Source organism: Nycticebus coucang, chromosome 7 (assembly GCF_027406575.1).
Source record: "Nycticebus coucang isolate mNycCou1 chromosome 7, mNycCou1.pri, whole genome shotgun sequence".
NCBI lineage: Eukaryota > Metazoa > Chordata > Mammalia > Primates > Lorisidae > Nycticebus > Nycticebus coucang.
In genome coordinates, this window is record NC_069786.1 from 24625349 (window position 1) to 24648944 (window position 23596).

General features: G+C 45.0%; 2 protein-coding genes across 4 annotated transcripts in view; one reads left to right on the forward strand and one right to left on the reverse strand.

Moving 5' to 3' along the window:
* The window catches only part of GPR39 (G protein-coupled receptor 39), a 274898-nt gene extending 260510 nt beyond the window's left edge, over positions 1-14388 (forward strand). For both annotated transcript variants that reach the window (XM_053596931.1, XM_053596929.1), the window contains one exon: positions 13864-14388. In XM_053596931.1, coding sequence (XP_053452906.1) covers positions 13864-14372 — 509 coding nt within the window. In that variant the 3' untranslated portion in view covers positions 14373-14388. The remainder of the gene's footprint in view (positions 1-13863) is intronic.
* Positions 14389-14394: 6 nt separating this feature from the next.
* LYPD1 (LY6/PLAUR domain containing 1) overlaps positions 14395-23596 on the reverse strand; it is a 31467-nt gene continuing 22265 nt past the window's right edge. Inside the window, exon 3 of one of the 2 annotated variants that reach the window (XM_053596932.1) lies at positions 14395-15048. In XM_053596932.1, coding sequence (XP_053452907.1) covers positions 14813-15048 — 236 coding nt within the window. In that variant the 3' untranslated portion in view covers positions 14395-14812. The remainder of the gene's footprint in view (positions 15049-23596) is intronic. The other variant, XM_053596933.1, reaches the window with a different exon arrangement.

Here is a 23596-nt window from a genome sequence, read left to right on the forward strand (position 1 = left end):
TTGGGGAGAATGACTTGAGCAGAGTGGGGGCTTCTGCCTAGTCTGGGCAGGAGATGGTGGTGGCTCCAAGGAGGGTGGCGGTAGTGGGGACAGTAGACAGGGACAGGTTTGGGAGGTACAAGCGAAGGCTTAGGGATCGATTAGATATGGGAGTGAGGAAGAGGAAGTAGAATGGGACTACTTGCAGGTTTCCAGCTACAAAACTTTGCTGTGTGGTGAAGGACATTATGATGATTGGGAGCAGTGCAGACAGCGCAGCTCTGGTGCCTGTCTAGTCATTGACTCAGTTTCAATGTGCCCCATTATAGGTGCACACAAGTTTTCCAAGCCGTGATGTTGCATAGGCGGTCATCTGCCTACCCAACAGGAATCTGGCTGTGGATGTCTACGGAGGCAATTTGGGAATTGCATGTCCCTAGAGATGGTATTTCAAACCAGAATGATGGTGGAGGTGCCCAGGGAGAAGGAGTGAGAAGTAGAGAGCTGAGGACGGCACCCAGAGGTGCTCTGCTGTTTGGTGATCAGCAAGTGAGATAATAGATGAGGAACCACTTTAAAAATTAAAGGAGGATGTTATTGTTGCACTGCAATGTACTTATCATGTATAATAATGTGCATCTCTGACATTTACTGCTGCACTTGGATGGGAGAGATTATATTTAATGTTCCCAAATCTGCAAGACTGTTTCCTCCAAGTTCTTGTTGCCCCTATTATAAAGAAAAACCTAGGGGGGATTGATTCTTATCTTGTCATGCTACAGTAATTTCATTTTCAAATCATTAACAGGAAGGCATCTCCAGCTGATCATTCTCCATACAAAGCCCTATCTTAGAAGCCTGATACCATCTCAAGTTTCTGGAGAGCTTTACTGAGTTCAGTCCAGACCCTCAGCTCTAAATGAAACAGCATGAATCTGGCTCCTGCTTGCAACTCTTGTGGAATCTCTCCCATCAGCTGATTTGAGGGGGCGGGGTTGCTGCTAGTCCTGGCATTTGGCTATAGATTGTTCTAACAATTTTATTGCTGACTTACGTGAGATGGACAGATATTAGGGAGCTGAACTCATTTTCTGTTAAATAATTTATTTTGAAACTGCATTCTAGATTGCATATATGGGGAGGGCAGAGTCATCCTATGATGAAGAACTGTCTTCAGCTCAGAATTTAAATGAATTTTCATAGGAAAATATCCTTCCCTGGAACTGTTCCCATGCATAGAAGTGGGGGTGGGGTAGAGGTTCTTGCTTCTCAGAAAATAAATCCAATCAAAAGGAGACATTCTGCAGGAGTCTAGCCTGCCCGACTCCTATTCAAAGCTACTTTGCTTCTTTGAATTCCATCAAGCTTCTCTCTTAGTAACAGAAAAGTTTATTGTGTTCACCTTAAATGTAAAAGGCCCTTTCAAGATGATACCTTTCCTTGTCATAGAGCATCAGCTGGGAATCTTTATTTCTTGATAGCTAAGATTTTGTTCTGCACCATGGCATCCACAGGACGAAATTCATTTCTGAGCTTGTAGCCATTTGAATTGAGCTACCTTAATTTGCATTTGGAGACTCAAATCATTTGATCTTTGCTGTGCTCCCAGTCAAGGAGGCCAGAGGGTCAGGATCTCTGGGTCATACTTCTGACCCTACTACTTGCCAGCTGTGAGTTGTGACAGGTCATATAACCCATCCATGCCTCAGGTTTCTTGTTGCTAGAGCAATGAATTAAGTAGTGGCCATCTTCTAGGACTTCCTGTAAGGCTTAAGTAAGCAAGTGTGTAAAGAAGATGTGCTGTGTTAATTTTAACCATGTAGCCCTTGATCCCAGGAGCACATCACTGCTGTGCTCAGCACTTGACAGGTGTTCACCTCCTTAGGTAGCTGAGATTCAAAGCCAGTCCTACCTCTCCCATTATATAGTTGGAGGAAAGGATGAGTGAAGGAAGGGAGGAGCAAGGTCATGTGAGATGAAGGCCTTCTTGGCCAGTTAACCAGATGATCAGACAGTTATAGAGCTCTCCGGTCCCTTAGCATTCCTCCCAGAGAAGAATTGTTTAAAGGTGGGAGAACTGGGAAGGGCTCAGGGCTCCAATTGTCCTGAGATTTGGAATTTCACCTCTTTTTGCAATCCTAGCTTTGATCAGTTTCTTCCTTTATTTTATTTTATTTTTTTGAGGCAGAGTCTCACTTTGTCTCCCTCAGTAGGGTGCTCTGGCATCACAGCTCACAGCAACCTCAAACTGCTGGGCTCAGGCAATTCTCTTGCCTCAGTCTCCTGGGTAGCTGGGACTACAGGTGGCTGCCACAACACCTGGCTATGATTCTTCCTTTATTATAATCTCTACTTTTGGTCCATCCCTTGTCCTTTATGTCCCAAATACATGTGTGTGGGAACGGTGGTGAGGGATGCAGGGCCTTAGGCAAAAGTGGTGTTAGCTCCATTTCCAGGGAGGAGAAAAGGATTAGGGCTGTTAATCAGGAAATCTGGTCCTCTTTCTGCCGCTGATTAGAAGGATGACCCTGGGAAAGCCCTCGCTTTCTGGGCCTTATCTGTGAATTTGGGATTGCAAAGTGTCTGACATCCTGTGGTTCTACTCAGGCTTCCCCTAGACCTCTGTGAGCTGTTTTGGCGACATCAGTAGTGGTCATGGTAAGGAGGTGCTGGTGGTGATAGACAGTGGTAATGAAGGTGGGGATGACAATGGAGGTGGCACCGGAGGTGATAATGATGGTGCTGGAGTTGGAGGTGGGTGCCATGGTGACTGTTGTTGAGACAGAGGTAGAGGTAATGGTGGAGATGATGATAGAGGTGGTAGTGGCAGAGGTGCTGGTGGTAGAGGTGGAGGGGATGGTGATGGTGATGGTGGAGGTGGTGGCAGTGGTGCTGGTGGCAGAGGTGGAGGGGATCCAGGAGGTGGGGTGTGATGACTAACAGCGGCCCTTGTCTGGGAGTAGGCCCTGGACTTTGCCCTGGGCATTTGTATCTACTTCAGTCCTCCCAGCAGCTGGAGGGCTGAGATCTAGAGCCCGAGGCTGAGCATCCCTGTGCTGGGGATCCAGGTCAGGTGGAGGCAAAGCTGGAGTCCTCTGGGGAATAATTTGCTGGAAAATCTATGTGAGGCTTGTGATAAGAGGGGAGTGAATCCGGCTACTTTCATGTTTAGCTCTTCCCAAATCGTTTCCTGTGACAACTCAGTTGTACCTAGGTGAAAATTCAGGGTTTTAAGGGTCAGATTTCATTCTCCCCAGGTCATGCAGTGTGGAGTAGAAATGCTGTTCCACTGCCCTTTTTAAATGCTTCTCTGACAAAGACTTGTGATTTAAGGGGACCCCTAGGTGAATCGCTTGGGACAAGCAAACATCCTGCAAACATGTCTTTGGCCAAAGTGGTTTTCTATGCCCTGTTTCACCCACTGACCCGCATATGTACTCCATTTGTACCCCTTGGGGCCATCTTGGAGAGAAACAGGGAAAGAAATGAGTTTTCAATGTAGAGCTCAGGGTTGGTCAGTAGCAGGGAAGCTTAAGGCTAAAGCTGCTGGCCCCTGAAGGCAGCGGGTTGGAATCTCAGAGTCCTCCACCCTTGTCTATTCCTCCTTGTCTGGCAGGGGGGGGTCTGCTTTTGTTTGAATGAGAAGGTGCTCCCTTCCCCCAATTCCTACTCTCTCCTTCTCTTCCCCTTAGAATGGAGAAGGATGCAAATAAGGCACTCAGCCCTATTTGAGTGGGCTTTTCTGGATAGGGAAGTGGGCTGCAAATTGGTCTACATTAGATGAAAGAATGTTAAATGACTGCTACCCCAGCCCCTTATCTGGAGCCTCTCCTGCTCTCCTTCCATAGAGCAGCTACTAGGGAAAGGTTTCCTCCTGTGCACTGAGGATGTGACAGTGAAGGCAGAGCATCTTGTCCTCGTTGATGTTATGATCTAATTTACACTGCAGTGTTATAATGATGGGGGTAGGAATAAAAAGTCTCTGTGAACTCATAGAAGGGAACTTGATACAGATTTGTGGAGTCAAGCAAGGCTTCCTGGAGGTGGTGACACTTAAGCAGGAACTTGTGGACAAAGGTCTGGACTAAAGTAAGCCTGTGCAGTTGGGGTGGGGGGGGAGGGGGAAGAAAGAAAGAAGGAGGAAGGGTAGATGCTGAGGAGGGTGTGGTCCAGACCGGGTTTAGCATCAGCAGGTGCAGACTCCTGGAGACCAAAGGGAAGAGGTTGGGGAAGAGCCTACCAGGTCATAGGGACAGGGGTATAGAAACCAGTGGGGACCTGTGACACCCTATGCTATGGGCTGTATTGTGTCTCTGCCCCCCAGTCACATTTTGAAGCCCCAATTCCAAATGTGACAGTGACTGTGGAGATGGGGCTTTTAGGAAGTAATTAGCGTTAGCTCAGATCACAGTGCAGGACACTGATCCAGTAGGATTGGTGACCTCGTAAGAAAAGAAAGAGATTCCCCCAAACTGCCATTTCCCCCCATCCCCCACCGCTGGGCGTGAGAGCACAGAGAGAAGGTAGCCGGGAAAGGGGGCCTCGCCAGACACCAAATGTGCTGGCATCCTGATCTTGCACTTCTGAGCCTCCAGAACTAAGAGAAATAAATTTATTGTTTACACCACTCAGTCTGTGGTATTTTGTTACAGCAGTCTGTGCTGACTAATACACCCCTATCTAGACAGGGGTTGGCAGAAACCACCTTCTTGCCTTTAATCTTTGTTCCTAATTCTATATTAATAACAGAAGTTGTAGCTTCACTTGGGGTAATATGTGAGCTCCTAGGTTGACAAGGTCACCTAGCTCCCAGCTCACACCCTTGGAGAGGCTGATTCTCTCCTCGTGGCCAGTGCAGCTGGAAGTGAGATATACCCCCCACCCTCCCGGGAAGATCTTAGCTCTGCCCTCTCCCCACACCTGGCCTCCCCACTTATCCTCCCACCCAGTGGGGGATGTGAGGCCAGCTGGCTCCTCTGCCTCTGCCATTGTGCTGGGCGCTGGTCCTCTCGGGCTGGGGCCTGCACAGGACCTCGGGAAAGGAGAGCAGGAGGAAGCAGGGTCTGCAGGCGTGCTTGCCTGTCTCTGAGGTCCTGCAATGCCTGTGTAGCCTTGGCTTGGCCCAGGCACCAGCTGGCATCTTCTGAGGCTATTTGATTTCATTAGGCTCTGAAGGTAGCTCGTGGCCCATGCAAACACCACCGAACTGGTAGGCCGGACTCCTGGGCTGTATGAAATTGGGCACCTCATTCCACTTCTCTCAGGATTCTGCTAGCAAACTAGTAGACTATACTCTGAGGTCTTTTCAGGAAGCTAAATTCTATTAAAAGTGCAGACTTAGAGCTATTAATCAGTGTTTTTAAGTGTTCTTGCTAGTACTCGGCTGGCATGAGTCCACCACAGCCAGGGATGCCCCAGCCATGATCTTCTCCATCACAGTCTGCAGCTTCCCTGGGGGCTGGAGGGCACTGTGCCCCAGTCATCACCGTCTTCTCCTCTGTTGTGTGTTCCCAGGGAAGAAGCATTTGGCTTCAACTCTCAGGCTAAGAAAATAGCTATAGGCTTTTGCAGCTATACCACACTTGAGGACTTTACTATCAGTGGATTTTGAACAGATTGTTTGCATAGAAAGCCACACGGCTACATACAGTTGAGATCCACATAGAAAAATATTTATTTAGTGGATTCCAGTTGATCATTTATCATGCATCATAAAGGTACAGAGTCACTAAACCACAGTGACGACCCTAAATACCATTTACTCTGAGTGCAAGTGGCTGCCCTACAGCTCCCAAACAGGAGGGTTTATTTTAGAAATATATTTTGTTATTGTAGCAGTTTATTGTTTTCCTTCTTGTACTGAAGCTTGTAGAGCAGAATGAGATGGATGTAATGCTTAGCAAATTGCAGCCCATCTGGAATCTGGTTTCTACATCATATTGCAGAGGTCTCTGGCCTCAACATGGTGGATGGAGTCACACTGGGGAGAAGGCTCTTTCCTGGGTTCCATCAAACAGCTGTGGCATGGACAGGACATCAAACCATCTGTCTTTGTGGACAGAAGCAGCCATCTGTGGCGTTTACATCATTTTAAAGCTGTGGCCTGCGCCCTTCTCTGAAAACCAAATCCCAGTAGCTGTCTTCTAAAGAAAATTCTCAGTAGGAAAGAGGACAAGGAGGAAGACCTGTTTAATGTCTACCAAGGTCACCAGGCTCACCAGTCACTGGAAAAGTGGGTGCAAGGTGTCCAAACACTTCCTGGCAGGGTCGGAAGATGTGGGACCTGGATTTTGCTCTCTGTGGGGGTGTCTTGGTTCATTCAGTCTTTGGTCAACTACACCCCATCCGTGTTGCTTCCAAAGCCTCTCTGATTTCCTTCAACAAACCTAGCAGAGAGTGGTGACTTCCTTTTTGGCAGCCCCCTGGTCGCTCCCTGCAGCTGACTCTGTCACCTTCTCAAGACCATCCAAAAAAATAATGGAAGAGGGAGATGTGTGCCTGGAAGGGCTGTGCCTGGTGTAGTCTGTGGGGACCCTGAAAAAGGGTGGAGGGAGAGAAAGGGAGGAAAACAGAGAGAGGAGAAAGGAGAGATGCCATTGCTTTCTATACTAGAGAAACATGTAAAGAAAGGGGAGAAATGGAGGTGGAAGAAGTGGGGGGAAATGAGAGGAAAGGGGAAGGCATGAGGGGCAGAAGGAAAAGAGAGAGCAGAGAAAGGATGGAGGCCAGGTGGAGGAGGACATGGCCCCAGATGAGAGGGGCTTGCCGGGGGCTGTCAAGGAGAGCACCCCAAGGGAGGGAGCTCGTAGTTATTGTCAGCTCTGTGGACATTCATTAAAATGTGATGCTTCAAAGGCAAGTGAGGGAGTGATGGCACCCCTACCAGTGCCCACAGATGGGGGGCTCCGCCTCAACTGACGCTTTGTATGGCAGAGTCAACTGAGGGCTTATTAACCCCAGATCGCAGCCCCACCCCCACAATCTCTGATCCTGTAGCTCTGGGTTGGGGCCTGGAAATTTGCATTCCTACCAAGTTCCCAAGGGCTGCAGAAGCGACTTACATGTGTTCCAGAGACTATTCCCCAACTCTTTGAAAACCACTGTCTTTGAGGCTAGAGACTAAACCAAGGTTGGTGCTGATTTGGACTCCTCAGGTCAGCCAAGGTCAGAGCATGGGATCAGAGTTTCAGCTGGCTTCCAGAGCAGATTGGCAAACACTAACATAGAAATTGAGAAAGTGCTAAAATCTTTTATTGGGAATATTTGTCTCTTCCTGGCTCTTCATTCAACAAACCATATGCTTACTTTCCATTTGGCAACTGTTATTTAAATGTCAGTTGACAAGCAGATGTTCCTCACCCTACTATATACAAGCTAATTTATTGTCCACAAAACCTGATGGAGTGTTCTCCCACCATGCTGGGTTCCCACTGTCTCCGCCCATCCCTTTGTGGCAGCCACGCTGTGCCTTGGAGCTCCTGGAGGGTGAGATGCCATTGTGTTCCTTCATGCCTGCTCATGCTGTGTCTCTGCCTGAGCTGTCCTTTTCCAGGATAAGTCTCACTCCCTTTAATTTCTCTGTCTGAAGTTGCCTGCCTATGAGAATGTTCTGCCAGACTTTCTAGCTGCTACCACAGTGCTCTGCTCAGACCACAGTTCTGGCTCTTAGGAAACCAGGCTGTGCCTACCTTATCCTCTTCAGCTTAGAATCATCGGTATCTAGGATAGTGTCTATAACAGGCCTCAGCCAATCAAGAAGTATTTGCCACAGCCTGAGCAAGAGCCAGACCCTGTCTCTACTAAAAATAGAAAAATTAGCTGGGTGTTGTGGCACGTACCTTGTAGTCCCAGCTACTTGGGAGTCTGAGAAAGGAGGATCACCTGAGCTCAGGAGTTTGAGGTTGCTGTGAACTAGGCTGATGCCATGGCACTCTACCCTGGAGCAACAGGTAAGATTCTGTCTCAAAACAAAAAGAAGAATTTGTCAAGTGAATACATGATGTCCAGAGAACTTAAATCAGGGGAAAAAAGAGAAGAGAGGATAGAAGGTGGTGGTGGAGAAGTCTAACCCCTACTCACTGTGGTTAGTATTAGAGAGAAATTGGAAAATAGGGGCAAGAACAAGTGGGAGGAAGGTAGAGCAGCTGTAAGAATCACAGACATCCTAAATCCTCTTCAACATTCCCCTTGTACTCCCAAGGCAGCAATGCTTCAGTAAAATGGGACTCTGACACTAGGGGGAAAAGCAACTCTTTGGCATTTATTTAAATCATACACAATGCCTTTGCTTTGGAAGAGGTAACATTTCCAGATCTTTTCTGTTTAGTACTAGCTAAGTATCCTTTTTTAATAGGTACTTAAATTAAGATGGATGGGTGGATGAGTGGACAGATAGATTATTAAGTGGATAGACAGATGGATGAATGGATAGACAGAGACAGATTATCAGATGGACAGATGCTAGACAGATGATGGAGGGACAGACAGACAATAGCTGAGGCAGACAGAAGGAGGCCTGTAGGCTAGGTCACCAGGTCTTGACCTGAAGTCCCTCAGCCTGGGGCTTTACCTGCGTTTAGGTGGGAAACGTGGGCTCTAGAGTTTTGCCAAATGCCAGTTCTTGGTGTACCAGGTTCTAAAACCTGAAGACAAGCTGCTGTTGTGTAGACTTGCCCTCTCATTGCATCCATGCTGTGAATCAACAGCGTTGGAGCCTCAGACTGGAAAATAAACCCCCAAACTCAGTAAAAAATAATAAGAGCCCCAGTTGGCAATCTAGGATAGAATCTAGTGTTCTGAGCAGCATGACAGGGTGAAGGAATCCTGCCACCCTGACCCCACGGGATCTTGGGCAAGATACTTAGCCTCAGTTTCCTCATTTGTAAGACGAAGGAGTCAAGGTCTCTTCCTGCTCTGCCACTCCCTGATGACTCTAAGATGAATCCTGGGGAACACATACATAGTTACTTTCACTGTAAAGGATAGAGGGAAGAAAACAGTGCGGTGACAGATACATCAATGCCACCATATCCCAGGCTGCAGAGCTTAATGCACTTCTGAAGATTAAAACAAGCAGCCTGACTCAAATGCTGTTGAAATGTCAGGCTTCAGTGCAGGGTGGTGTTAGACATCTACATTACTTGTTTTTTAAACATTACTTTGCCAAGAATGAATCTGTGTCATCATCTAATGGCTCTTGTCATTTTAGTGTGGTGATCAAGGAGGAAAAATGAAAGTACTTTATATGGAAAAACAGATAAGATACGAAAGTATTTTATAACCCAGAGTGCAAGGCTGTCTGCAGTACAATACGGATCTATCAATAATTCAGTTAAAACAGTTTACCAGCTTTACATGAGTGGGTTCTGGTCACTGATCTTCATTCAAGTTCACACTAAAGTTATTTAACTGCACGCTGCGTATTACACCACACAGACCAAAGCATTATAGATTTTTCCCCAAATGTAATATACAAGGCCAAATTGATTGCAGCCAAACATAAATTTAGTCAAATCTTTAATATACTCTATTCAGGCATGAATAAGACTTTAAAACTTGGTCTTAGCTACGGAGTAGCTGAAACTAGAGTCAAACCAATTGTAAACAGCCAGAATAGAAAGTTACCTCTGGACAGAGTGTTTATTCTCAACAGTGTATTATCTAAAGTAATTAAAGTGCCTTTTTCACATGTAAAAATGAGCATGACTCATCATCAAAAAATGACATTTATAAGGGGGCAAGTTTGGTTTCTCTCCCCTAAGAGACTGACCTCTATTATACTGCTCACAGTCACACGCCTTGCACATGCCACTGGTTGTACCTGTATGTCTAATGCCCCATTTCCCTAGAACAAAAAATTTTTCAAAACACAGGGAGAAAAGCACCAGCCATTTTTCCCACCTCTAGCCAAGATGGGGGACATATAATCCAACATCCCTGCCAGGTAGTTGGCACAATATGTATCACTCCAGGATGGCTAGGTAAAATTTAGAATGAGAAATGCAAAATACATGTACATCCTTGTGCTTCAGAATTATTTAGGTTTTGAGTAATCTGGGGTTTCCCGATATGGAAGGTTTTATGTGACAAGATGGGCTAAAACTGTTCTACACTATAGCAAGAATGCATACTCAGAAATATGACCGGGAGTCAGCACTGGTTGAACTATAATATAATAACCATGGTTATATGGGAGATACCTTGGGGCTTCTTGGTTTGACATGACTCTGGGTTTGTCGCTGGGAATAGGATAGTTGGGGGAATGGGAAGAGGAAGAAATAAGAGTTTGCTACTTGGGGGTGAGAGGTCGGAAGGATTATTTTAATCAGTGCTGTCTGGCATTGTAGCACTAGCTACATGTACCTGGTTCCAATGAAATGTACTGTGAAAGATACAGTTTTGAAAACATTATATGAAAAAAGGAAACATCCCATTAATAATTTTTGTGTTGATTACTTAGTGAAATTACATGTGAAATAACATTTAGGGTATATTGGACTAAATAACATTGTTAAATTGATTGATTTCACTTGGCTTTTTTTTTTTTTTTTGAGACAGAGCCTTACTTTGTCACCCTTGGGAGAGTGCTATGGCGTTACAGCTCACAGCACCCTCAAACTCTTGGGTTTAAGTAATTCTCTTGTCTCAGCCTCCAGAGTAGCTGAGACTAAAGGTTCCTGCCACAACACCTGGCTATTTTTAGAGATGGGGTCTTGCTCTTGCTTAGACTGGTCTTGAACTCCTGAGCTCAGGCCATCCACCTGCCTCAGCCTCCCACAGTGCTAGGATCACAGGCATGAGACACCGCACTCAGCCTCACTTTGCTATTTTTGCTTTTTGAATGTGGCAACTCAAAATTTTAAATTACATATATGGCTTACATTATATACTTCCAGTGGATAGCACTGCTCTGTATCTGTTTTATAGGTAGAATTATGGTTCATGTTTACTTTCTTGCTTGTGTTTCCATATTTTCCAAACTGAAAATATGAGAAACAGACTATATTGTGTCTTAAGAAAAGAAGTGTACACGTATATCATGGATTTTGGAGTCTGACAAGCATATGCCCTGGCTATAGCATTTGGGTAACTAACTTCTTCATTTGTTAAGTAAAGATAATAACCGTTTTGACCTCACCAGATCAAAGCTCTCTGGGTTGTTGTCAGGAATGAGAAATTAGCAGAGTGCTTCGCATAGAAACTGGCATACGGAAAATTCAGTAAATATTCCACGTTATTCTAGGTTATGTCTCGAGACCTGTCAGATGCGTAATTTTTTAATCTAGGTGCATTTTTAGTTCAGGTCGTTGCCTCTCCTGCTCTTCAAGTTTGTACTTGCTATCCTGGCTACCTACTTCTATAGAGCTGAGCTTTCCCCTTTCCCTTATCCTTGAGAATCTCTGGGCTGACTCCTTCTTTGCTGCTGCTGGTTCAGATAGAGCTTCCTCCCATTTAGTTACTTTAGCTCATTTCGATTTCAGGGCAAGAATTTCATCTTGGCTAAAACTACAAACCACGCCACAACTCTGTATCTGCCCCTGTCCCTGTCCCTTGCCTCCTACCTGGATGCTGGGTCTTGCTTTTTACTGAACCCTGCTTCTTTTGATGGGATGATCAATCACGCAATTGACACGAGGCAAGTGCTCATGGAAAGCTAACAGAAAAATAAGGGTCACATAAACAGATCAAAAGAACAAAGAGCAAAGGACAGAAGAAAGCAATTTTGTCACTTCTCTCCCCTTGCCCCACCTGCCACCTTCTTCTCTCATTGCCTTTGCCTGCTGCCTTTAAAGCTGTGTGATGTTCAGCTCGTGTAAGTACAAGGTGCTTCTCATTGCTTTTCTAGATCCTCACTGTACCTGAAGTACAGCCTCCAACATCTAAAAGTGTGCATGCAATTTTCACATTCTGGGAAGTGAGTCCTCAGATGAAGATGGTTGTACTTGTTCTTTGAAATGCAGTGACAGGAAGTGTGTGGGGGTGGGGGTGGGGGGGAATTTAATACTTTGTGAAGATGCAGAGCTTCCCTGGGTATGGTATGTGCCTAGCTCCTTCACTGTTAATGAGACAGACCTCTTAGTCAGAGCTGCATGAGACAGAAGCAAGGAACAGAGGAACTTAGGAATAAGTCTACAATATCACAGGTGGCTGGACGCACCTGCACTCCTCAAAGCAGTGGGGAAAAAAAGACCCTATGCAAGTATTCTTTTGAACATCAGAAAAATGTTTATGTTTTTGTTCCCATCTAGCAGCTGTAATTAGGATTCAGAATATACTCTTGACTTAAGTTGGTATTTTTTGTCTTTTCATTAGATATGTTACTTTGCCTATTTTGTTTTGAGATTTACTGAGTAGTCTCAGGATAGCAAATTCAAAGGAAAGAAATATGCAAATTGGTTTTCATTTCAAGGCTTGGGCTGAGGTTTAGCATGAAAAACCGTTGAAAATCAAGGGAGAAGAGTTTTCAAGGCCCTCCTTGCTGACATAGGAGGTTTGTAGAGTATTGTTGTTGGTTGGGGTAGCTGAGTTATTAAAGGTACAGAAAACACACCTAAGGACCCTCTGCCTAGGGTAGCTGAGTTATTAAAGGTACAGAAAACACACCTAAAGACCCAATGCTCAGGCCATTGTGTGCAGGAAGCCCAGCTTGGGATGTGTGAACATGGCTGTTTTTCCTGAAATATTTACTAATAAAATATTTACCATTGATCATAGGCTAAAAGCAATCGTTGGCAACCATTGTTTCCCCATACTTTCCTGGAAAATCAGAAGGTTTGAAAATGTGAATGCATTTTCCTTATTATTATATTATGATTCAAATTGAAGAACAGGAGGAAGCCTTTTCGAGACAGGAATGTACATCCTGGTGTCTTGGCTTGTTAAGAGAAAGGAAATGGTCTGGAGATGCTCTGACCATCTTCTTTTCTTCTTTTTTGTTTCTAGTCACTGTAGATAAACTCTGATGATGCCTGTGTTATCAGTTGTTTGTAAGCTATGTGGCATCTTTTTCTCTGCCAGAACTGTAGAAATAGTGATGATTAAGTAAGTTGTAATGCAAATAGTGGGCATGCAAACACGTGAACATACAGTCACCACTGGATACACACAGGGACACTGAAAGTTCTCTTTTCCAAGGACTGCTGACATTGCAGCTCAGGGCTATGAATTGTTGAGCATGTTCCAGGCTGAACTTGAAGATTTATATTTGCCATTGTTTGGGGATAATTTTTTTCCCACATGATAATGAAAGAGATGATGTTATCTAAAAGTGTCTGAAAAGAAACAGGTGCTGTTGCAGACATAAGCATCGTGATTCCCGATGTGCACACCTAGCCCATGCATGTCAAAAAAAAAACATCGTCAGTAACAAGCTATTCCTGATATCATGTCCCCTGAAGTCAAACGCAAAATCAGCATTAAATATGCTTCTTTGTAACCAACGGGACACTACTATTTCCATTTGACCTATGAATATCACTGGATCGTCCTTGTGCAGACGTTATCTAATATGGCTATACTGTACGTATACATCTATTTTTTAAAAAACAAAATGACAAACCAGATTTATTGGCAACATAAAAAAGCTTTCTGGATACATAAGCATCAATGAAAACGTTTTTTAATAAATAAACAGGCATAAACAGGTATAAACACACTAAGCATTTAATGGTTTTTAACACAGCCAACTCCCCTGGGTTTGAAACAGTGTTAAATTCTTTTGCTAGTGGCAAAAGCAGCTGTCAAGCACAACACTGAAAAATTGGTACCATTTCCTGGCCAGTAAGCACAGAACGGAGGGGCTAAATATTTTATGGTTTATATTTATTTATGTAGTTCTCATGCTGCGTTGTTTTGCTTTGTTTTGTTTCTCTCTCGCCCGCTCAGGGCTGATCGTGGTGACCCTGGCCGTCTGCTGGATGCCCAACCAGATTCGGAGGATCATGGCCGCGGCCAAACCCAAGCACGACTGGACGCGGTCCTACTTCCGGGCGTACATGATCCTCCTGCCCTTCTCGGACACCTTCTTCTACCTCAGCTCGGTCATCAACCCGCTGCTGTACAACGTGTCGTCGCAGCAGTTCCGCAGGGTGTTCGCGCAGGTGCTGCGCTGCCGCCTGGCGCTGCCCCACGCCAACCACGAGAAGCGCATGCGCGCGCTCACCGTTCCCAGCGCCCCCAGCGCGCGCTCCGCCCGCCGCCCGCTGATCTTCGGCTCCTCCCGTCGCGGGTCTTCGGCCAGGAACCCCGACAAGGTTTTCCTGAGCACTTTTCAGAGCGAGGCCAAACCGGAGTCCAACCCCCAGCAATCGAGTCTCCAGTCGGTAGAGCCCAACTCCGAGACGAAACCTGCCAATTCTGCCGCAGAGAACGGTTTTAAGGAGCAAGAAGTTTGAATTTGAGGAAGGAAGCTTTGAGTGGGACGGGCCGTACCCACGCTAAAGCGACGTAACCCTTACACAGCGGTCACCAGAGAAACTGTGCCCCGCCAGGGACAGAGTGGAAGCGAGAGGCTCTGGGGAAACGCAGATGCCCTTCTTCGTGACGTCTACCTAAGGGCTGCTTCCGCCAGCCTGGCCTTGACTCTGGTTACAGGGACACCGGAGCACACTTCTGCTCCTCCCCCTTCCAGGGTACACACCGAAAAATCAGACTGGATTTATTCAGCTTACAAAAATGCTTTTACAAGGAGCTCTTTCATTATTTGCAAAGGAACAAAAAGAACACACACACTCCCTTCTCTACCCAGAATAAAAGGACACCCAGAAGAGACTCAGGGCGGTGGGGAGCGAGGGCCAGAAGAACAACGCAGGAGCGGGTGGCATCTCCGTCAGCTTCAGCAGTGTGCCAAGAAGAGGGCTAATTTGAGGAGCAGAACGGTGGTGGAGAGCCCCGGCCTGAGGGCCGAGGCAGAGCTGACCCTTTTCTTGGGCCTTGGCCCGTTGCAAAGAGGGGTGTTGCAGCAGCTGATGCACACTGAGTTCAGTTTCCCTGGGGAGCAGAAGGACTGGTATCCGGCGGAGGCGATGAGACAGGCCGCTGAGGACGCACACGACTTGCGGTACATGATCCCTGCAACACAGACCCAAAGGAGCTGGGTTAGCGTGCACTGGCCAAAGGACAGCCGTCCTTCTGGGGCCAAATGTGAAGGGATAGTTCTTTCTGACTCCTCCTGTAGCCCAGAAACATGATGAAGACAGGGAGGTGCTTCAGGCTGTTTCATCAGGCTTCCCCAGATAGACAAGACATATGTTGAAAAAGGCAGTCACCCTTTCACCATTCTTTTTTTTTTTTTAAAGACACAGAGTCTGTCACTAGGCACCAGGCTACAGTGCAGTGGCCTCATCACAACTCACTGCACCCTCAAACTCCTGGGCTCAAGCAATCCTCCTGCCTCAGCCTCCCAACTAGTTGGGACTACAGGCACCCACAGAATGCCTGGCTAATTTTTCTGTTTTGGGGAGAGATGGGGTCTTGGTCTTGCTCAGGCGGATCTCAAACTCTTGAGCTCAAGTGATCCTCCTGCCTCAGCCTTCCAGAGTGCTAGTATTACAGGGCTGAGCCACCATGCCCAGCCTATTTTAACACTTTAACAAAATTGTTCCAAAACCTATTTTAGATGCCAATACCAATGGATAAACAGCTGTTAAAGTCTGCTTTTTTTTTTTTTAATTTGGAGTTTACAGTGTGTACAAGACACAGAGCTTTTTGTTTACTTTATTTTGGTTCAAACTATTTAATGCCATTGAGGACCACCAAATAGCATTTCTAGATCTCATCTCTGTTAGTACTTTATAAGCAAGCGCAGAGAGGTGGCTCTCAACTATGTGTTGATTAAATACTGAAATTTTCTGAAGATCAAATCCCAAAAGGAAAAGACTATGATCCATACTGAACAGGCCTGGATTTTTCCAAATTGGATTTAGTGAAGGGGCACCAGGCTGACAGTGTGCCCAAGACAGCCTTAGTCTCAGGAAAGCAGCTCTGCCCTCAGGTCACATGGCCATCTGCCAAGTCCAGGCCACACCTCTGTGGCACACCCTGTCTGGACTTAGAAAGGAACTTCCAGAGAAGACTGGAGGGAGGGCCTATCTCAAAGAAAATGTATATCCTGTCCAAAGCGCAGGACACTCATCCAATTAGGATATCTTGGGTAACCACTTGATTTCTTAAAGCTGGATGTTTACACAATTCAAATCATAATATTAGCTAAGCTTAATTTAAAGGATTTCCTGCCTGCCAGATTGTGTCTACTTACTATTATACCAGCACCAAGTCTACAAGGGAGGGCCCCATGACCACCTCCATTTACAGATGGGAAGCCTGAGGGTCAGAGGTTTAGTAACTTGCCCAAAGTCACATAAGCAGAAAATGAAGCTGAGATTTGAACCTAGCATTCTGGTGCCATGCCTTTCGAGACTATTGTATACGGCTCAGCGCCCGTAGCACACTAGTTATGGTACCAGCCACATACACCAAGGTGGCGGGTTCAAACCCGGCCTGGGCCTGCTAAACAACAATGACAACTGCAACAAAAAATAGCCGGGTGTTGTGGCGGGCTCCTATAGTCCCAGCTACTCAGGAGGCTGAGGTAAGAGAATTGCTTAAGCCCAAGACTTTGAGGTTGCTGTGAGCTTTGACTTCACAACACTGTACAGAGGGCAACATAGTGAGATTCTGTCTCAGGAAAAAAAAAAGACTATTACTATATACAAAAGAGGACATCAAATTGACCACAAAAATGGTACAGTTTTTTTTTGGGGAGGGGGGCTTTACTCTGATAGTTTTTCATGTGTGGCTATTTTATATCATTTTTTTGTATCCTTAATATATAATGCTATAGCTGGATTTTGAGGTACATGGTCTTGGTGTAATTGCTGTTCTGCACAGCTGAGGGATATGGCTTGTCCCACAGGCAGCCTGGGCTCCTCACTGTTCCTTCTCTGCGGGTCTATGGGCAGGTGTGATGTGGGTCTGAGCTCCCTCCTCCTCGAGAATTGCTACTTTAGATGCTGTAGAAACAGTAAAAAAATCAATCTGTCTAAAACTTCTAAGTGGGAGGTAAAGAAGTACTTTAGATTTACCTTAAAACATGCAATTTTATGTCATTTTTTTTCTATAACTGTATGTTTGTAAGGATTGATTTTCTAGCACTGTTAGAAAATCCTGGAAGGCAGCTGCTGTGGTGAAAGCCCAGGCACAGGGGACTGCACATGTAGGTGGGGAGGCACTGTTTGATTTCTAAGGAATTTGCCCATTGATAGATTTCCCATAGTCTCTACATTTTCTATCCATTTTCCCTTTTAGGAACTTATCTTTTTATTCCTAAATTCTAAAAGCAGTAACTGTTATTTTTCCACTTAACTACCATGAACTTTTTCCCTTAAGTGAATTTTAAGTTTAACAGTATTTATGGACTATATTTTTCACAGCGAAGAAGTTCAGCCCGTGAAAATGCCCCTCAAGTACTCTTGTCCGTGCCGTGCCCTCCACACGTTCCCTACCGGGCAGCTGCTGTCATCTGCGGTGTGCCTCCTTCTAGAACTTTCTCTGTACATTTACATACATGCCCATGGAGAAATAAAGCATATGGGTGTGTCCACATTGGTTAATGGCATCGCCCTCCGTGCTGTTTTGTAATTTGCATTTTTTACTTAGTGGCATGGCTGGGGGGCGAACTAGGCAGGGTGAAGGATCAGGAATGAGGTAAGTTAGTTTGATAAACAGCACATGAGGTTGTGACAAGAAGGACCAGCAGAGCGGCAACCCATACATCGGCTGAGACCCTCATGTCTTTAGTCAGAAACAATTTATCTTCATAAGGGAAGTTGGAGGTGCAAGCTCTCTAGCTAGTGGTACATAAACTGATACCACAAGCAGGCTTTCTGAAGGGGAAGAGTGAGAGCCCCATGAAAAAAGGAACATTCACTGGATGCTGGGAGGGAGATGCCATTGCTCTCAGTTGTGTGTGTGTGTGTGTGTGGGGTCTGATGTCACAAGTGTGTCCGCTGGCTGGCTGGCCACTCCAGGCCAGGCCCCTGCCATTTCTCCCAGTTGTGTGTGTGTGTGGGGGTCCTGATGTCACAGGTGTGTCCACTATCTGGCTGGCCACTCCAGGCCAGTCCAGGATGTTCAGGGGCATGAGATTGTCAGAGAACAATCCAGGCTCGAGGGCTGGCGGGCTCTCTCAGTGGAAGTTCAAGATGGGAGCCTAGAACTAGAGATGCTTTGGGTGACATTGGATATGACTAAAGAGGTTCATAAACTAGATGAAAGGAAATGTGGACCCCACAGGCACCCAAGTAAGTACAGGCGACTGGCTGGGGTGGGGTATGGAGGGGCTGACTTTGGAGAAATTCAAGAAAAACAAAGAAAAAGCATTAACCTAGGCAGTGGGAGAGGAATTATGTAAGAGATGTCCTAGCTTGCATGGGGAAATGCAAGATGATAGAGGGCTTTGAGAAAACAGAAGGCTACTCTACTGCCATCCCTGTGATGGCAATTAACGTGATAGGGATGATATGATGCCCCAGAAAGACACAGGATGGAATGAGTGGTGAGGCTGGGCAGAAAGGCTGACACTCGGAATCTGCAAAGTGGGAACAAGCTGCCTCTCCCAGGGCCTTGGACAAAGAAAAGCATTTCCAGGCTCCTCCTTGGTTCTTCATCAGGCAGGCTGGACGGGGGAGGAGGGCCAAGAACAAATGAAAGTGTTCGGAGGCAATGCAAGAATTGCCCTGCAAGGAGCATGTGACTGGACACCACGCAGGCTGCGAAGGAGCTTTAAGAAAGTGCCCCTGGGCTTAGGCACAAGGGGGTTGGTGCAGCCTGTGCTGGTGCAACTGGTGAAGAAAGCCTCAGGACAGAATCTGAAGCCGCAAGGGTGGAGGTGTGCAGAATAACGACACAGCTGAAAGGAAATGAGGGCACGGCCCAGTGGGACTAAGTTCTTTCACTCATATGCCCACCAGGACAAATGTAAGTGGCTCTAAGACTTAAATGTTGATGTAAGCACTCCAATTTGTACAAAGAATCAAGACATTGAAAATGGCATAAATGTATTTATGATCTATGTACAAAAGACTTAATTAAAACAAAGCTAAAACTAAAAAAATAAATAAAAGCTGAGAAGGTAAGCAATATTAAAAATAAATAAATAATTGTTGAAATGAAAAAAGAAAAGACTTAAATGTTGAAAAAAATAAGACCACAGGGCAGCGCCTGTGGCTCAAAGCAGTAGGGCACCGGCCCCATATACCAGAGGTGGTGGGTTCAAACCGCTCCTGGCCAAAAAAAAAAAAAAATAATAAGACCACAAAAGTACTAAAAGAAACAAAACACCATAAAAGTACTAAACAGCTCTTTGGAACCCTGGGAGATTTCTTTTATCATGTTGAGTAGTGAAGGCTATTCTAGATGCAACACTCAGAAGATTATTTTTCTGTAATAATCTTCTGATAAATTAGGCTATAAATACACACACGCAAGAAAAACCTCTCTGCCTAGTAAAATCACTGTAAGCAAAGTAAAAAGGCAAGTAGAATATTGAAGAAGATAATTGTAACTCAAATTACCAAGAGCAAGTTTCTTTAATATGTAAAAAGGTCCTAGAAATCAGTAAGGAATAAATAATAAATCAGTAAGGATTAAATAAATAATAACCCCATTAGAAAAATGGGGAAAACAAATGAACAGATAGTTCCTAGGAAAGGAAATAGAAAGAGCTTTGAAATGGAGAAGCATGAATCCTATGTACTCAATTTTGATATGAGGACAATTAATGACAATTAAGGTTATGGGGGGAGGAAAAGCAGAAAGAGGGACGGAGGGAGGGTGATGGGGCCTTGGTATGTGTCACACTTTATGGGGACAAGACATGATTGCAAGAGGGACTTTACCTAACAATTGCAATCAGTGTAACCTGGCTTATTGTACCCTCAATGAATCCCCAACAATAAAAAAAAAAAAGAAAGAAAGAAAGAGCTTTGAAACACATGAACTGATTGATACCTGCTCTTATCCTAAAGAGCAAGACAAATTAAAACTATGTTGAGATATCAGTGTTATTTATCATTTGAGCAAAGATCAAGAAGTTTGTTAGTACCAGCTTATTGGAAATCATCTGTTTCCCAGATTGTTGGTTAAGTGGGTAAATAGGTACAAATTTCACAGAGGCTACGGGGGAAGAGCTATTGACACTATGAATGCACGGTCTGTGACCCAGCAATTCTGCTTTTGTGGATTTATCCTACAGACTCATTCACACATATGAAATGACTACACACAGGGTTACTCATGGCAGAGGGGACTGTAGTAGCAAGAGTGGACAGTGTGTTCATCACTACAGGACTGGTAAACATCCAGTGTCCTGTGCACACACTGTAATTCTACAAAGCTGTAAAAGAATAAGGAGCAAGTTCCAAGATATTTTGTTAAAAAACAAAGCAAAGTATGGCTGGAGCCTCTCTTTCTCCCTTCTTCCCTCTCTCCCTTCTTTTCTACTTTTTTTTTTTTACTTTTTATTCAAAAAATGAGTTTATGCTTATTAATTTGTTCCAGATGCAGTTTTAAGAGCTTTATAATATTAATTCATTTCATCTTTGCAGTTACTCTGGTGGTAATCCCCATTTTACAGATGGGAAAACTGAGATAGACAGCAGTTAAGTGATTTGCTTTGGAGGGCCGTGCAGGTAACATAGTGAAGCAGGGATCTGAACCCAGGAAGCTTGGTTGTACAGTCTGTACTCTTAGCCATTCTACTACATTATAATATGCATCCGGGGGGGAAATGGTGAAAGTTGTACACACACACATACATTTTGCATACTTAACATAAAGTATTTATGGAAGGATACACCAAAAAAGATAGACTATTAGTTGTCTGTAAGACAGGAGTGAATAAAACTCTGTTGTGGAACCTGTTTCTTATTATTTGAAATCAGAACCATGAGAATGAAGTTCCTTTTTTAAGTGACCTAAAATAAACAATACCCATGATGATCCATTTGATAAAATGCCTTCTCTTTCCCAGGGTAGTGCCAGGCCCTTCCTTTGTTCGTCAGAGGGCTGCTGGGATGGACACATCCTCAGGAGAGAGTCAGCCGTAAGGAGCTGGCCACACACCCGAGCCTTGGGGTCACTGGAGAGGCTTGGGTCTGTCTTCCTGTATTCCCTCTGAGGCAGGAGGGGCTATGAGTAAAACCCCAGAGGGACTTCTTACGGACTGCTGGCTGGAGCATAACTTCTCCTAAGAGCAATCGGAAGAATTTACGACAATTTAAAATGTTCAAGTCCTGGGCAATGCCTATGGCTCAGTGAGTAGGGCGCCGGCCCCATATACCGAGGGTGGCGGGATCAAACCCAGCCCTGGCCAAACTGCAACAACAACAACAAGAAAGAAAAATAACAGAGAAAAGAAAAATAAAATGTTCAAGTCCCATAGCTCCATTCCTTTGCCTTCACCTTCAAAACAAAACATACTTTCACATCCTAAACAGGAAAAAGGTACATTTATACTATGGGATGTTAAATAGCAGCTAAAAGTGCAGAGCTCTATTCCAATCTGGATGGATCTCAGCAATTGGAGAAACCAAGTTCCAGAATGATATTTAAGTGCACTGTTTATATAAGAAGAAACCACAAAGCCATACGATACGTACTCTGGCAGCACCTGTAGGGGATGGATGTGCACATATCTAAGCGTGTTAGTTTGTGCTGCTGTATCACAGCAAAAGGTCCAGAGGCTGCACGTCAAACAGCATGGTCTCTTTAGGGATGGGTGGTAATCAGGAACCACTTTCGATTTATTGGTGATATTTGAGTGTTTTGCAATGGGAATATATTCATGGGTTACATCTGTAATTACAAATTAATAGAATTGGAAAATAATACCGGGGGAGCTGCTTCACTGAAATCTCTGAGATTTAAAGCACACTGCAGCAAGTTCTACCAGGGAGGCCTGCACCAGCCCAGCCTCAGAGATTGGGGCTTTCCTGAAACGGGATGAGTCCAGGGGCACCATGGCTTCAGCAGCACCGTGAGCAGGAAGGGACGGCTGGGCTGCAGCTGGCCAGGGGTCTGCTTGCCTGAACCTTTACGGTTGATCTGGACCTGTCAGGAAATGTTACTGCCAGGTTAGGGCAGGAGAAGTAATGACCAAGACAGGGGAGGGAAGCCTTTGGGAGACTTTTCCAAATAGTTCAACATGTTTCCTACCCTGCATGATTTTTCTCCTAATCACTTCTGATACTCTACATATTTTACTAATATGTTTTGTTTTTAGTAGAATGTAAGCTTCAGAGATTAGAACAGTGCCTGGCACATGAAGACTCAGTAAGTATTTAATGAATGGTTCGGGGAGTGAATGAAGGTGGGAAGCAAGTAGAGGGAGTAGGGTCTGGAGGGTGCTTTTCAGACTAGTTGCAACCAGAATTTTATTCATGGATTGGCGGGGCTTGGATAACAGAGGTTACATAAGCTAACACACCCCTCTAGACCTTAGTTGACATAAGACACAGCTGTGAGAGGCTCAGATCTTGGGAAAAGCGAGGTAGACCCGGAGCTAGCAGGCTTGGCTGGTTGATGAAGGGCTGTCCATTAAATGAGGCCCAGCTAATCCCAGTTTGGCCCAGCACCCAGCTGCTCCACCCTGCAGCGGTAACGGGTCTGCTCCTGCCAATGCCAAGTCATTTCTCACAGCTCTAATCCTCAGACCAGAAGTGTGCTCATGGAACACACCACCCACTATCACCAAATTAATCAAGCCACCCAGCGTTTAAAATTTTAATCCTCTTTAAGTCTTTAGAGAGGCAACAGGCTCCTGGGGGCTCCTGGATTGAGATGGGTGGCTCTGCACCATTGCTTTAAAAACACCACAAATTGTTGTCCCTGAGGAAGTCTTTCGTATTAATCTGCCTTATTTATTAGGATGTGAATGATGGGCATGCCAAGGAAAGAAGGAAAGTGTAAGTAAAATGCCAAGGTTACTTCCAGGGCAGTTCATTCCATTATAGCAATTGGACCTGCGCCCTGGGACCCCTGAAATTAGACTATGAAGGAATTTATACTCCCAGGAGTTATGCTGAAAAGGTAGATGTGGAAAGGAGAAAAAAGGGACCAGATCCTCTGTACCCTACATGTAGGAATTCAATACTTATTTGGATTGAAATACATCCAAATAGATGCCACAAAAACCTTCCCGTGCCATTGTGCGTTGTTCCTGTTTTACAGACATTAGAAATGATCCTGCCATAGTAAGTGAACGCATATGTGTTCAGCACTTGGGAAAGTGCCTGCCACAAAGTGGGTGTTTGCTGCTGCCGCTGTCATTATTATCTGTCCATGGAGCATTTTTACAAATTGTTTCTTTTAGATTACAGTGTTTGCATTATGTACATTTGGTCACATATATGTAATTTATGAAGCATAGTAATAAAATGAACACCTGTAACCCCCCCATCAATCCTAAGAACTAGAATTTTACCAGCCCTGTAGTGCTTCTCCTACAACAATCTCACGATTCTTATTTGTTCACTTTCCCTTTAACCATAATGCTAATTTTATAATTTTTTTCAAAGAAGGTAATTATAGACTCAGAATTAAGACTTCTGCTCTCACATTC